General features: G+C 31.5%; 2 protein-coding genes across 3 annotated transcripts in view; one reads left to right on the top strand and one right to left on the bottom strand.

Annotated features, from left to right (window-relative positions):
- Window positions 1–6: 6 nt before the first annotated feature.
- LOC117181444 lies at window positions 7–9,126 on the top strand. Of its 2 annotated transcripts, XM_033374100.1 has the most exons (6): window positions 7–684; window positions 3,278–3,381; window positions 3,460–3,540; window positions 3,658–7,646; window positions 7,914–8,057; window positions 8,409–9,126. In XM_033374100.1, the coding sequence occupies exons 2-6, from the start codon at window positions 3,327–3,329 to the stop codon at window positions 8,643–8,645; spliced, it is 4,506 nt and encodes a 1,501-aa protein (XP_033229991.1). In that variant the 5' UTR covers window positions 7–684; window positions 3,278–3,326; the 3' UTR covers window positions 8,646–9,126. The 2 variants fall into 2 exon arrangements, with proteins under 2 accessions (XP_033229991.1, XP_033229990.1); XM_033374099.1 differs by having other exon boundaries at window positions 3,278–3,540.
- An 859-nt stretch (window positions 9,127–9,985) lies between these two features.
- Window positions 9,986–16,468, bottom strand: part of LOC117181168 (myrosinase 1-like) — a 12,275-nt gene continuing 5,792 nt past the window's right edge. Inside the window, exons 2-9 of the mRNA XM_033373736.1 lie at window positions 15,406–15,482; window positions 12,119–12,216; window positions 11,853–11,986; window positions 11,470–11,779; window positions 11,017–11,353; window positions 10,740–10,890; window positions 10,331–10,569; window positions 9,986–10,124 (exon numbers count right to left, since the gene is read on the bottom strand). Coding sequence (XP_033229627.1) covers window positions 9,986–10,124; window positions 10,331–10,569; window positions 10,740–10,890; window positions 11,017–11,353; window positions 11,470–11,779; window positions 11,853–11,986; window positions 12,119–12,216; window positions 15,406–15,482 — 1,485 coding nt within the window. The remainder of the gene's footprint in view (window positions 10,125–10,330; window positions 10,570–10,739; window positions 10,891–11,016; window positions 11,354–11,469; window positions 11,780–11,852; window positions 11,987–12,118; window positions 12,217–15,405; window positions 15,483–16,468) is intronic.

Raw genomic sequence — 16,468 nt, 5'->3', positions numbered from 1 at the left:
GTCTATTTGTACCGCAATCGCGGTCTTATTTTATTCATATATTGAAAGTATCAAAAAAATATATTTAATGTACTGCTAATTCTGAAGTAAATACATTCAAATAAAATCTCTAAATTTTTAAACAATTCCTGTCTCAAAAATAAATTTTCGACAACTTAAGGCTTCGTTTCTTTAAAGATGTTTGATTCAAAAAAAGAACATGTGTTGGTAGTCAAATATTTTTTTTCGAACAAGGCACTCGCGAATTAGAAAGATTTTGTTTTCCCTGCTCCCTTCAGTCTGCCATTTTTCCTCGTGTTTCCAAACGTTTTCTGTCCTTTTCTGATTTATAGTTTTCTATCACTAATTTTTTTCGCGCAAATCTTTTACTCGGATTTCGTAAAGTAGAACAATAAAGTGAAGCTGATAGTGAGAAAAATCATATCTTTGAGCCAGTTTCTGAGGGATGTTGTTTTTTCATGATTAGCAAAACAGTCACTTCCTGGTTCATCTGTGCTGTCATTCACGTTCGCATATTATCAGCCATTATTATTGTTATCCCTCTTGAGTTTAATCATTATTATCTGAATGCACTATTACGAGTTAAACATTATCTGACACAATGTCAGTGATCTCGATGACAGCTTTTTACTTTATCTCGTTTCACAACGCTCCTAGAATTAAATTAGAGGAATCCTGCACTAGGTAAAGTGTGTCATTTATCATCTTACTTGCACAATACATTCTTCGATTTATTGTTTCAATAAGAATAAAATTATTTTTATTTTATATTATAACCTACGATCTGAAACTATTTCTTGGCTGGCAAAATAAATGCTAAAATACCCTAAGAACTGGAGAATAATTTCTTTTTTTCTAACAAAAACTCTTTGACTAATTAAGGACATGTACCACTGCCACGTGACCTGTTCTTTTAAGCCAACGGATTTATAAAATAATAACTCTTATCAATTTTTCGTACCAGGCAGAAGTAAAGGAAAGCAATATGAACGTCTGTCTGGTACGGAAAATTAATTGAAATTTATACTTCATGAGTAACTTCGTTTCAATGAACTGGTCACGTTACAGCGTGGTTCATGCCCTTAACTTTGATGAGAAATAAAGTGAGAAATTTTGAAAAAATAGGTTAAGTTTGGCCGCAATAAAAATATCCAACTGCTCTCAGTAATGTGACAAATCAGGGTCGTAGCTGGATCGGGACATCGGGAATTTTGGAAATTCTTTGTAGGAAAACCAAATCAATCACTTCACATTTAAAATTTTTAATTTTTCACACTTAATTTCTAATCTTTAATTGCAATATACAGCTTTTAAGGAGAATTAACGTTTTAAAGATGATAATTTATGGAAATTACATAATTTTGTCAGTAAGACAGTTCAAGTCAATTAAAAATAAACTAATTATAAATTGGAAAGTTAAAATATAATGTTTCTAATAAGAAAATGGATCGTAGGTAAGCTTATAATTAACAAGTCTAAGATTGAAAAAATTTAAATTTATAAATTTTACTGATTAAAATCACAAGCCTTTGTAGATAAATAATTGTAAATTTGTTATTGAAGCTTTATAAATTAATTCAATTTTTTTATTTCAAATTCGTATATTCATAATTAGGCCCTGAAACATGTAAAACGTGTCAAACTGTAAAATTTCTAATTGAATTAAAAACATTCATTATAAAAAACAGTAAATGGTCGATACTAGAGAAAATGGTAGAAAAAAATGATATTTCAAAATTCTGAAATATTCGAATGCTTGTTTAGAACCACCATTTTTAAACTGAGTGTTTATAATGTTTGTTGAATATTTAAAAATTATAAATAAATCACATTTTGATTTCAGTATGAGAAAAGCTTGAATTTTAAAAATGTAATTTAAAAAGTCTTAGTTTTAAATGAAGTTTACAATTATTCAATTTTTATTGTTTCTAATTTATAATGATCTAATTTTGGACGATTTCCTTTCTAATAGTTACATTTTTAATATTTCCAATTTAAAATGATGCAATTTTAAAAGCTTTTATTTACGCAATTTTTAAGCTTTGTAATTTAAAATTATTTAAGTATGAAAAGTCAAACTAACAGCGTAGATTAATTTATTTACCTAAAATCTGATAGAGTCTCCTCTTATAAAGTATTCCCAGTAACTTTAACTATCTCATAATCATAAGTAAATTAAATTAAAATCTCTATTATTTCTAATTTAAAATTATTTAGTTTTTAAATCTTGGATTTGAACATTTTATTTATCAATTCTCTTAATTTTTAATTGTTCAATCAAAAATGTACAATTTTTTTGTTTCTGGAATTTTGCAAATGTGATGGAAATTAATAAATTAAACTATAGAGAACAGTGAAATTATTTCAAAATGAAGAATATTCAAGGTTGATTTTATATGTTGTCATTTATACAGTTTCATGTCAAGACAATGCCTAATATTAAAGCCCTTAGAATTAAAATTAAAAAAGCTTTCATTTTATATCTATGCATAAATCATTGAACGTTTAAACTAAAAAATTGTGAAATTTAAAAGTTTTTAAGTTTTTATTTCAAATGTTTCGAGAAGAGTTCCACTTTAAATTGTTCAATTTCCAGTTTAGTTTTGATTTCTTCAAACTACAAAAATGTTATGTTTAAAAGCTTAAATGTTAAAATTTTAATTACAGACGCAAGTTTTTCAAACCAGAAAATGACCGAAAAATTGTTAATTTTGTTAATGATGTTTAGTTAATAATTTTCATGTGGGCTTGGGTGTTTCAGCTTTAATTTAAGGTAAAGGCTACAAATTTGTATTCAAATTTAATAATCAAAACCTGATTTTATTCATTGAACGATTCTTGACAATCTTATTTGGTTAGGTTTTATTTTTTTTAATTCGAAATCACTACATTATTCTTTTTATAAATAATTTTTTTCCTAAATAATTTAAAATGAACAATAAAAAGTAATCATACAGAATTTCAAATAATCTTCCAAGGAATAAAATCACCGCTTAATAATTAAAATTGGATAAGAATGTATGGTTTCACCTAACATTGAAATTAAAAAACAAAAATCCATATATATAATTGTTGTTAAATAAACAATTTTAATAGGAATAATTCTTTTCTAAATCATTTCCTCCAAAATACACACCAATTAACTTGAATCTATTTTTTGTCAATTTTATTACTCATTTCTTAAGAATTGCTCAATTGTCAAGTGGACTATGCCTAGTCAAGATCTTAAAAAAATTGGATTAAATTAATCTAATTTTATCCCGTTTTGTCTAAAAAGTGGCATAATCAAAGAAAAAGAAAAGGCTTGAAGTAAGGACAGTCGGACAATGCAACCAACTGCACATACGAATTCATCCTGTCTTCCAACTCATGCATCATCAGGTTCGACAGTTACGAATTTGCTCCATCAGCAGCCCCAATCATTTTATGGTCCTGTCACAACTTTACAACCTTTTACAGCTGTTTTGCATCCTCCTTGTGTTTATTCTGCTGCTCAAAGAAATACTGGACCTCTTAGTCCGGCCATCTTACCTACTCAAGGTTAGAATGCATAAAAAAATTAATTTAAAAATCACTAATTCCCCACCAATTCCTCTAAAATTAATTAAAAAAACAATTGGTAATACTCAAAATAATCACCTAATTAACAATCTACAGGTAATAAAGTCAATGAATGGCAAGCAAAGAATAAACCCCAAGGCCATCAACAGCGAACCCAGCGACAATTTCTTTACACTTCAAAGCCATCATTTCCATTTGAACATTCACAAATCGCCCCTCCACCTCCTACCAGTCCTTCACCATATCTTCTCGCCTCGTCAAATTTTTGCCACGCGCCATACTCGCCAGACCACTATAACAATTTAGGAGTCACCTTATTATCCCAGCCATATTTAAAACCACCGGAAATGCAGGCCCTTTGTCTTGTACACGATCGTCAAGTTATTTCTCAACAACAAAGTCAACAATACAATCCGTATTATAATCTCAGTGCCACGAATGCCTGCACCCTCCAGGCTGTTACTACCAACACTAATTTATTACCCAATCAAATGGGTTCTTATGCTCCATTCGCAAACAATCAACTGCCTCTTCCGAATCATATATTCCATAATTCCGCACAAAACCCCATTATCAACTCACCAAAGGAAACTCGTCCATCAGCGTCAGCGATAGACTTTCCACCTTTAAAGTATCCAAGAAGCCAATTAAATGACATTACCGGGAAAATACCATCACCTCTGCCAGCTTTATCTCGAGAGAACACCGATTGGCCTTCTCAGATTGGAAAAATGTCCGCCACATTTAATATTCCTTCTACAGACTACAAGGAGTTTTGTGCTGAGATCGCTCAAAACAGTCAAGCTAACTCTTCTTCTAAAACTCAGGAGGAGCGATTTTCAGACGAATCATCAGCCAGTTTTGATTTCACAATCGAGGCTGAAAAAATGGTCTCTGCACTTTGCAATACAAATTCTTTGAATGATCTGGTGAAGATCGGAACTGGTAAAAATGAGTCTTCAATCATCTTTAGTGGAGCTGGTGATAATATTTCTGGCAAACATACTTGGTTTCCGAGTTATACAGCTAATAATGCAAAGGTTGAGAGCAGCTCTGGTAAGTCTGTTGCCACCCAGACCCAGGAACCCAATTCGGAAAAGTATCCTGAACTCATTCGTAAAACAACACTTTGGGGCTGCAGCCAGGCAGAAAGTCTTCTGAATTCTGGAGGATTTTCTCGAAATTACAAAAATGAATGGTTGGTGAATCTTTCAGCTGCAACCAGAACAGCGATTACTAAATCTGCAACATGTTTTTCTGTATTTGCTGGGGATAGAATATTTCTGCAGGATTTGATTAATTCCTTATTGAGAATCAGCAACGGTTGGCTGATTCTTGATAATTACTTGAACAAGCAACACTACCCGAGTCTCAATGATAAGTATGATAAAGAATTAGTAAAGTCCTTTCAAGATTGGGAGGGAAGTACTTACGAGTTATTAAAAAACATAAACAAGACGTTCCTCTATTTGGAGAAGAAAATCTCAGGACAGGAAGAAAAAAAAACATCTGGTACTTCTGGAACTTTCCCTGGTGATATTTCAATGTACACGACCCGCGATTTTTTTGAGTCACCTTTAAGCAAAACTAGCTTAGTCTCAGGATCATCAATGAATCAAGAAAATCAAAATATTCAGAACTTTCATTACTTGCCTGATCAGAAAAAGGAAACAAAGCTGAAAGGAAAGTGGACCATCACCGAAAACGTCTCATCTGGATTGGAGAATTCAAAAAATCCGGATGTATTTTTAAATCGACTTGACGCTGGAATTCACGTTAGTAGACTTCGAACCAAGGGGAATGTCTCTTCTATCAAAAGCACTTCACTAAACGCTGAGTTTTTTCATTTAAGGAACAAGGTCTTGGAAAACAAGAGTCCGGATTCTAACAAGTGGCACCTAAAAGAAAGAAAACCAGATATTAATATAAACAGAGAATCCAAACCACTAGACTCAGTTTTCAGGCTTAAATTCGGAAGCGAAAATCAAGACGCTTGTTCCTCTCAGTTATCTAGAATCGGTCCCATCTTCTCTAACTCTCCAGGAAACATGGATCCACTATATGTCAACACTAATAACTCTGATTATTCCACTTGTATTGATAAGAAAGGGTGCTTTGACCCAAACTGTGAATCCAATTTAAGGCCAATGTTATCAAAGCCTCTCTATTTAGGTCATTCCTCCTCTGATCAATTGGAATTCGCTGGTATTCCAATCAACAAGATGACCCTGCTGAGTCAAATTGAACCAAATACTGTGGTCACTAACAAAGAAGAGATGACTGCTAATCTTTGTGCCTGGTTTGCTAGCATGAGAAATGTGAACATCACAGGTAACCTTGATCTGAAAATCGAAAATCTGACTAGAAATTCTAAAGAAGTTACCAGAAACACAATGGACATGACCAGGCAACTTCAATTAGATGGAAATCGGCAACTTTTATCACTCCAGAACATGCAAAGTATTCAAAGTGCTCCCTGGAATGCCTGCAACCTACTCAACAATCGAGCCAGTGTTCAACAAACTCACGAGGAGTACGACAGTTCAGAAGATATTCGTATCTATATGAAACCAGGAAGTTATAACGTTCCCAAGAAAAGACACCAGAAAAGGTCCAATCGTAGATCTGAAAACGCAGCTTCACGTTTGGGAATTCGTAATCTCAACAAGGAGAGACCTGATACTTCAGCTTGTTTTGCATCTTCACGAGTTGTTACTATGAACAATATCGATACTAAAACTAGTTCTAATTTTAGGATTACTTTTCCAACTAATCCTTCAGTTTCTTCCTCTTGCACAAAAACTGCACCCCGGAATCTTCACAAGAGTGACTCACCTTCTGAAGATGTGACTTGGAAAGCAGCTTGTGCTTCAGCTGAAATTTTACTAGAAGCCTTGCATGTCAAAAAATTGAGTCCACAAGTAGAAGATGAGAAAAGTGATGAAAAGATCATTAATCTGGACCAGAAGGTAAGAGATCAGGATCGAATTATCAGAAATCAGGATGAAATCTTCAGAAGCCAGAATCAGATGTTCAGAAATCAGGATCAGATTACCTACAAAGAGAATCAGAAGATCAGAGATCAGATGATTAAAAATCAGGATGAGATGATCATAAATCAGGATCAGATTATAAGAAATCAAGGCCAACAGCAACGACATTCAAAATCTAGGAAGCAAAGAGAGGATGATGATTGTGATGCGTCTAGCTATGAAGCTTCTGAAGATGATTCAGAATCATCTGTTAAGATTTTTCATGGAATTGATGCAGTAGGTTTGAAGAGAAATAATACTAAACTTGGAAAAACTAATGTTAAAACCGATTCTTGGTTGATAAGAACTTTGAACAATGCTAGCATCATGGAAACGAGCCAATGTCGAGAAGATGAAGTGGTAAGTTCAGATTCCTTAAACAGTTCTTTCCAAGAGGATGAACTGAATGATCGAGCAAATGTTGTTACCTCTACTTTAAATACTCCAACTGCAGAAAAAATTAGAAACATTAGTCCCAAGAAACTTTTCCCCAATTTTTTAAAGAAGGAAGTCCCTACTGAAAATGTTGGAAAGGCTACGTACTCAGAGACAGTTCGTCGTTCTGCTGCTTCTTTGGGGAAAAAAGAGATTTCGAAGAAGGAGCCGAATAGTGAAAATGAATTTATAATGTGTGGTACTATTTTACCACTCCCTGGAAAAAAGAGTCATCGGAAAGACGTAGAGAAATCTTATCTTTTACACAAGTCTCGAAAAGCAATAGCGAAAAAGATCCTGAAGGATCAAAAAGTGCAGGTTCAACGTGAAGATAGCTTAAAAATGAAGAATCCTGAGGATGAAACAAGCTTAGGTGACAAATCTTTTTTAAGAAAGGGGCATGGAAAAAGAAAGGATACAACTGTCATATTGGATGGAAAAAATAAAAATGCAGATAGGGGTTGGTCTGTGTGGTATAGTTCGAAACGGAAGCAGATGAGTCCTTTGACTTTGAGTAAACTGGAGGCGATTCATCAGACTCTGTGGCAAATGGAGGAAGCTTGTGTTTTTAAGTATCCTTCTTCTACCGGTGTTGAAACTTCTACATCGAGCAACACGGTTAGTTGATCATTGATTTATTTTTTTAATTGGATGTAATGAAGCTGTAGAAAATATTTTCACCGAAAAAGGCTATATTTAAAATCCCACTATTTTGTTTAAATTGGTAAGAAGGGATCAAAAAATAGTTCGGTAATTAATAACATTCGTACGTTTTAACCTATTTTCAAAAAGAAATACCCAGTTACGATAATGAATTACTGTTTTTAAGTGACAGTAGCTGTTTAAAATTCAAGATTTTATTGATAAATGTCTTATTCGTTTCAGATCGAGGATTGCTGTCAAATTGTGAAGAACCCTATGTTTCTCGAAACAATTGGTTATAAATTGAAGAATCGCGTCTACAACAAAGTTGAACATGCAGTCAAAGATTTCCGCAGAATAGTCCACTATTCTAAACTTTACCATAAGGTTCAAAATTCAGTAAATCATTAAAAAGAAATAAATGTTCTGCGAACATATTTCATTAGTATAAACAATACCAGGGTACTTAAAAGCCACTATTTTATTGGTTCACATCAAAGAACCTTAAAAAAATATATTTAAAGTGTTGAAATATTTGACTTCGAAGTTAGTGTGTCTTCTTCAGTACTCTTCATAACAATTATTATTTATATTATATTTCCTTTCTAAATTTCCCGGTGAACATATAATCTAATCACTACGTTATTCACATATAATATTTTTTAAAAGCGGGTATTCAATTTTTAACATAAATTTTATATTATTATATCGTACATATTCTTTTAATTTCAATTTTAGAACGATGGTGATTTTTCATCGAAGATCGACAAACTTTCCAAAAAGTTGGAGGAACTTTTTGTGGAGCATTTTGGGAATTTGGATTTTGAAAACGCGATGAGTCCAAGAGACGAATCTCCAGTTTCTCGGCGTGTGAAATTGCCAAGTCAAAGAACTCGTAACATTAGAAGAAAAAGTCCTTCAGTATCAGGAAAAACTGTAAATGTTCATTCCAATGATCATTTAAATCAAAACTGAAAACCAGTATTTAATCTAAAAGCTTATAAAAAACATGTCAATTTATTTGCTATCTTCAGCGAAAAGATTCTTTTCAAATAGTAAAGTTTCAAACCGTGAATAGAAAGATTTGCTTCTTTTTATATGTTCTACATTACAAGTAATGAGATAGAAATTCTTTTAATATACAGAACTTTAACGGTTAAATTAATTGTGAATTTTACTATTCCGAAAATTCATACTTAATGCAGTCCAGTTGGCAGCAGTGATATACAAAGTATTAAATCAAAATATAGTGACGGATTCGTCATTGGTCAATGTTAATAATGTTATTAGGCGTTCTTCGATTTCAATTTTAATTGTCATTGCAACCATGGTACTTTTGTTTTTCGTAAAATATTTATTGGGTCGAATTAAGCGATATGTTGTAGCACTAGAAGAGTATAACGCTGGTAGAAATATAATACAAAAGAATTTAATAAAGCAAAATATTTTTTAAACAGTGTTACCTAATTATTTAAATTAAATATGTACGTTCTTACTTAGGAAAACTGAACTAAGGACTTTTTGTAGGACTTTCATTGAATTAAATATTAAAATACTTTTTTGTACTAACCTTCGGACTTATTAAAAAAAATGTATGGAATAACATTTTGTTGTGATATGGAACAATTTTTCAGATGAATCTGCAAGCCTTTCTGGCCATTCTAAGGTTTTTAAAGTTTTTTATGATAAAAATTTTTTGAGAAAATTTTGGTTTTTGGGTATTTTTAATAGTTGAATTCTTGAATTTTTTAGACTTTGTGATCATCAAGACATAAAACATAATGAATGAATTTATCTAAAAGATAAAATCTTGAATTGTGAAGTGAAAAGAATTAACTGATAATTTCTGATACTACTTGAAAGGTTATCTGCCTTTGACAGATTATAAAGAGATGCCTAACCTTTTACGATTAGTTATATATATATATATAAACATACATATCCAGACTTATTAAAATTAAATTTAACTGCCCTTATTTATAAACAGAATGTATCCAGAATTTTTTAAACCACAAACTAACAAATTATTTTTTTTCAGAAGGAAATAATAAGGTTAAAAATATTTCCCTATTAATAATTTATTTCTCATTGTTATCGAAATATAACATGAAGAAATTTTCAATTTAAACCATTATAAGCAATTTTAATCAAGCAATGCGCAATTTGAACAAATCTTGTTTATAGGAGACTTTCTCGGCAAGTTCCGCCATTTTACTCACTAGTGCCTCCTCGTAAAAAGTCTTTTAACAACAAATAGGGGTCGCATAAAATTAGAAGTATCGACTTTGAGGAAAGCAAAGAATAACAAATTATTATTACCCCTGCGGTATGTAATATTTTACTGGAATCAGTTTTCGAGTTCGAAGTACATCCTTGAACCATTTTGCAGACATTTTGTATTTCCTTTTTCTCTCCGGGTCGTTAAAATCAACGTGTACGATTCCATAACGTACGCTAAAAAATTTTAGTATATATATTATTCAAATAAGACAGACTTATTTTTCGCTTTAAATTTTCTAAGATGCATCCAAATATAACAAAAATTCTTTATATTTCTTAAATTCTTAAGCCATTTAGTTATGTTAGATTACTTCAAATTTGATAAAATACTTATAAAAATGTTTAACTCAATACTCAAAATACATAATAAAAAAAATTACCTATATCCGCTATTCCATTCAAAGTTGTCTATAATACTCCAAAGTGTATAGGCCTTTACATTGCATCCTTCTTTTATAGCTAACAGCATTTCTTTTAAATACGAATAGTAAAATTGTATTCTGTCGTAATCTTTCAGATTTTCTCGGTCTGCATATCCATTTTCGAGTACGTACACTTCTGGATTACCATATTCGTCTTTTATTTTACGAAGAATTCCACTAAAACCTTCAGGAACTACCTGCAATTTTTGTTAACTTCTTTTTTATAATACTAGTATCTACATATATCACGAACATTATATTTGAACTTTTGGTTTATATTTAAATATTGTCGAAGGACTTTCTGCATACTTACCATATTCAAAACAATTCTTTATTTTACAGATTGCTGGCAAATTTTTCATCTTACCTTATATTCTGAATTTGCAGTTTGAGGCCACTTTGGATCATCGGTCAAGTTGAAACCCCTGTCATCTATCCATACTTCATCACTCCCTTTTTCCACAGGTATTGCAATTTTCGCTGCATAATGATTTAATCCAAAGTAGTCTGCTGTGCCCCTACCAATAAATTACAAAAGGTATTTTTGTCAAACATGCATGTAATTGTTGCTTTTCGATTACTCTGTTTTTGTTGTTTCTCAAATCAAAACTTTACTAAATTTGTTTAAAAAATAAATCTTTTACCTGATATACTCAATTTCTTGTTGTGAAAATTTTGGCAACTTTGACTTAGGCCAGCTTTGAAATGCACTGTTTTCAGCTATCCGATCTCGCATTACTTTAGGATAATCCCCATCCTTGGAAAAAATTGGGTGAGCTGCCCAACCACAGTCGTATTGAAAAGCAATATCAGACGTCAGCGTGTCATTTGGATTTTCTCCAAAGTAATGTTTACATTGTAACAATATTCCAATTTTGCCATTCTGTGTTTGACGAAATTCTTCATTGTACATATGATAGACTTTAGCATGAGCTTTCAAAAAATTGTGGAGACAAATGTACATTGCACTTGATGTAGAAGCTGCAGGATGAAACCCATAATGATAAATATTTCATCTATTTCATTGTATTATAATAAAAAAATTATCTAAATGAACTAAAATATTTTAGAAATATTAACATTATCTGCAAAGTTACCTTCTTTATTGCAAACTACATTTGCCGAATTTATTGTCGTAAAGAACTTTACTTTTGAACCAAATTCACGAAAAACAATTCTGGCATATTCGACGAACTGGTCCACTAATATTTCGTTTGTCCAAAGTCCAAATTCTCTAAAAATTGCTGGAGTATCTATATGGAAAATAGTAACAAAGGGCTCCAGTCCTTTTGCTTTTACTTCATCTATAAGATTATTGTAATATTGTATCCCATCTTTGCTGACCTTGGTAGTGAAACCATTAGGAAGAATCCGGGACCAACTTATTGAAAATCGGTAAAAATCAAACTAAAATATAAATTTTCTGTTATATTATATTAATTGGAGATATTGAATACACTTGTAACATTAAGCAACATACCCCAATATCTCTAATAATTGCAACATCTTCCTTGTATTTGTGAAAAGAATCAGCAGCTACGTCACCATTACTTCCATCCGAAATCATCCACGGTATATTATGTGTCCTATAATCCCATATGTTCTCACCTTTATCTGCATAAAAATACAAAGACATTAAACAAATAAATACAGTGTATTTGCCCGCAAAATCTCTAATCAGATAATAAAAGGAGAGAGCCCAAAAAATATGTCTTTTAAATGTATAGGTCAGCATGTTTTCATTACCGCTTTCATTCCAACCTCCTTCAATTTGATACGCAGAGCTTGCTGCTCCTATTAATAGATTCTTTGGGAAAATCCAATCATCATTGTAATTTATTTTCCTGAAATACAGTTTTATTATATTTCATAACAATTCGGTCTTTATTTTATAAGTCTACATATAATAAATCCAAAAGATGAACAGTTACTTTCAATTGTTAATCTGAATACAGAAGAAATTCACTGACAAGTATCAGTAGTCCGGGGGCTGGGTACCTTCCCGTATGCACTAAGGCCTTCAAAGCTGAAAACCCTTTATTGTTATGTATTTTGAGCCCCTGAATCCAAATCTACAACTTTATTTTTCGAAAAATGCGTAGAAAATTGCTTAAATTGCATTTGTTTAAACAAATGATGAAAAAGTGGTTTTTTTCTATCCGGAAATTTTTTTTTAGAAATTATGGCTTATTTTAAAAAGAAACTGTCTCCAATAACTTTCTTGTGAAGTGCATATTTCAAAAATTATGAATTTTTAAAGGTCGAAAATTTGACGTTTTTTACTAACTTTCACTGTTGATAATTTTGGATCTACCGAACATTTCTGAAAATTTCAAAAACGTATGTATTCTCTAAAACTAACTGTACAAATTGACATAGTTTTCCACTACGGCAGGTCTTTGCAAGTTGTACTTTTTGCGATCAACAATAGGGCTTTTTTACTGCGCGCCTCGCTGCGCGCGCTTCGGTCAACCTTACTATATCATCATTTTTTATGGTTAAGTTTTCTATCTTATCTCAAGGTCTTGTGAAACTTGCCGGAGATTATATAAATTATGTAAAATATTTATTTACATAAGTACATTTTACAGTAGACTATGTATATTTATTTCTACATTTGTTGTCTTTCTGGCATGCACAAAAAGAAATACATTTAGCTTTATACTTTACACAAGGACATGATTACTCACTTATACAAGCTTTACAATTACAACAAAAAATCGTCTGCAGGTGGTAGTAATATATTTATTTTTTTCGGTATCAATGTCTCATCCTTCACTTCGTAACCGAACATAAGAGGATCTTTCGAAAAACATACTATGTCAATCATTAAAAAAGCCTTATTGTTGATCGCAAAAACTGCAACTTGCAAAGACCTGCCATAGTGGAAAACTATGTCAATTTGTAGAGTAAGTTTTAGAGAATACATACGTTTTTGAAATTTTCAGAAATATTCGATAGATCAAAAATTATCAAAAGTGAAAGTTAGTAAAAAAAATGCCAAATTTTCGACATTTAAAAATTCATAATTTTTGAAATATGCATTTCACAAAAAAGTTATAAGAGACAGTTTCTTCTTAAAATAAGCCATATTTTCTAAAAAAAAATTGTCCGGATAGAAAAAACCACTTTTTAATAATTTGTTTAAACAAATGCAATTGAAACGAAGTTCTACGCATTTTTTCAAAAATTAAGTTGTGGATTCGGATTCAGGGGCTTAAAATACATAAGAATAAAGGGTTTTCAGCTTTGGCGGTCTTAGTGCATACGGGACGGTTCCCAGCCCCCGGACTACAGAGATATATTTTCATTATTAGATGAAACTCACCTGGAATGAACTGAAGAAAATGTTACTGTTAAAACAAAAGCGAGATTAAACCTCATTTTTATAAGTAACTTCAGGTAATGTAAACGTATCAGTAGAAATTAGTGTGAAGGCTGTTATACGCGAGGTGTCTCTTACGAAGCGCATTTATAAAAAGAAATTTATAAAGATATTCGAAAAACGAAATGAAACGTATTTCTCGTTAGATTAGATATGTGCAGTATATACAATCATCAGATTTGTCAGTGAATGATAATAGTGTTTAGCCGTGTTAAATCATTCCACAATTACACACAACTTCCATTTGATTAATTCAAGTAATCTATCAGTATAGAAACCCGAATTATTTCTCTTATAAAATTATTGAACATGTAATTTTAAATGCCACTTCAATTCTTTTTTTCATATTTCTGAGTTGTTACTATAAACCATATTGATTCAAAATCATGCTCTAAATTTAAGATCAATTTTCCAAACAATATTCAACAAGTCTTCACCTTTCAGAAAAATATCAACCCGGATTCTTCCTCGAATTTTTTATAAAGGTGATTTCCTTTCTGAATTTGTGACTTGAAAAGTAGATTTGACAGGCCAACATTTTGCTCACATTAGTCCGATAATAATTTATTATATATATATTTATTTATTTATATTTATTATATTACATTTTTCGGAAAAAAGATTTTCTAACCGTTAGAATATTTTTCTTCAGAAAAACATTACTTAAAATTTTTAAATTTATTTTCCATCTTGTCAATAATGACATATATTTATTTATATTGATTATATTACATTTTTCTGAAAAAAGATATTCTAACCGTTAGAAGATCTTTCTCCAGAAAAATATAATTTAAAAATTTTTTAATTTATTTTCCATCTTGTCAATAATGACGTTAATGATTTTTTGTTATTTGAAGATTTAACTTGATCGATAGTTTTGATTTCTATTTTCACAGGTTGTGAAGAAACATCTGTACCGATCGTTCGTAACTACTCTGCTGGTAATACAGATTACCTTAATTTACTCGTATTATAACCTTAACACCTGGCTCGAGATAGCGTACATGTCTGAAAATGGCTTTTTCTTTCTATCTTTCTAAAAGATTGATTGGGAAAGCACCCTACCGACAATCGGAACTGCTATGGTTGGATCCCCAGTTGAGCGACGTTAGAAGATCTTTTTTTAGAAAAGTGTAATCTTTTTTTCGTAAACGTCCTTTATTTGGCTTACAAGTGCTTTTTCCGTTATTGTCAAATGTTTTTTTTTTAAAGAAATAAAGTACGTTTTAAAAAAACAGTGTTTGAAAACGTACAAAAGGCGAAAAGCAGCAAACGATTCTTATTCTTATTCCACGAGAAGATACTATCTGACGTATATTTTGTTGCACTCTTTAAATACGATAACTTTAATTTAACTAATAATGACTATGCAATATGTCATAGAAATAAGTTTGCAAAATCGAAGCACACTCTTCAACGATTTCGCGAACATTTTGTATATCCTTTTTCTCTCTGAGTCGTTTAAAATCAACCCGAGCGATTCAATAAAGTATATGCTGAAAAATTTCAGCATATGCGATTATTTCAAACACACAGATGCATTCTTTGCTTAGAAAATAATAATAAGTTATACTAAAGTCCGCTCTGTGAATAGTGCCGGACATGCGCTGGTAGGGCAGTATTTTTCGTGGAACTCAGCTTCACTCACTCTTGGCACGTGGAAGCGCCATCGAACTCGCGTCCGATTCCTCTGAATAGTGTCGGTCGTCGGTATTCTGTTTTTCCCTGTAAGTACGAAGTGTATATGTTTGGATGTTTTTAGTCGATTCTGAGCCGACAAAAACGAGTCGGTTTTGTACAAGGATAGATTTGGTAAGTATCTGATTAATTATTATTTGTACTACAAAGCATTAATCCAGTCCATAGTCTATTTTAGTACACATTTTTGAGTGGCACTATTCAGAAAGACTGTATTGAAATTCCGGCGCTCGAATCGATAGCGAGATCGTGTGGGATACTTACGAGCAAGAATAAGGAAAAATAGCACTATTCAGAGCAGCATTATTCAGAGAGCGGACTGTATTAGGTCAAGTTTGATATAATACTCATCAAAATTAAACAATTTAAACTCAATAATGGACATGAAGACAAAAATTATCTGTATCCGTAGAAACATTCGAAGTTGACCATAATATTTCAAACTGTATAAGCCTTTAGATTGCATCCTTCCTTTATAACTAACAACGATTTTTTTTTTTAAATACGAATAGTAAAATTGTATTCTGTCGTAATCTTTCAGATTTTCTCAGTCAGACTATCCATTTTCGAGTACACATACTTCTAGATTATCAAATTCATTTTTTATTTTATGAAGAAATCCACTAAAATCTTTAGGGATTACCTGGAAAAAACATTTCAGCAATATTCTTTTTTTGTAACATTATTGTCCAGATATAAGTGGCAAGATCCCTTCGGAGTATGCGTCAACTCGTTTGGGTCAAAAAGCAACGAGATTATTAGATAAGACTTAGATCAATTTTGTTTACTATCATGATTTCTGTCTGCAGATTAATAGACGTATAATGATATTTGTTGATAAAAATGGATTCAATAATGCGTCTTTCGTAAGTATTCTTTCCCCCAAAAGAAAATTTAGATTATAAACATCAAAATTGAAGTAATATTTGCAATGAGTCACTCTAATTTTTAGTCTCCTGTCTGTTTCACGGACATAAACATTTTCGCAGAATTTGCATTTCGTAAGATATACA

Source organism: Belonocnema kinseyi, chromosome 10, assembly GCF_010883055.1.
Source record: "Belonocnema kinseyi isolate 2016_QV_RU_SX_M_011 chromosome 10, B_treatae_v1, whole genome shotgun sequence".
Lineage (NCBI taxonomy): Eukaryota > Metazoa > Arthropoda > Insecta > Hymenoptera > Cynipidae > Belonocnema > Belonocnema kinseyi.
The sequence above is the reverse complement of the archived record's forward strand: the minus strand, read 5'-3'. Positions and strand labels throughout refer to the sequence as shown.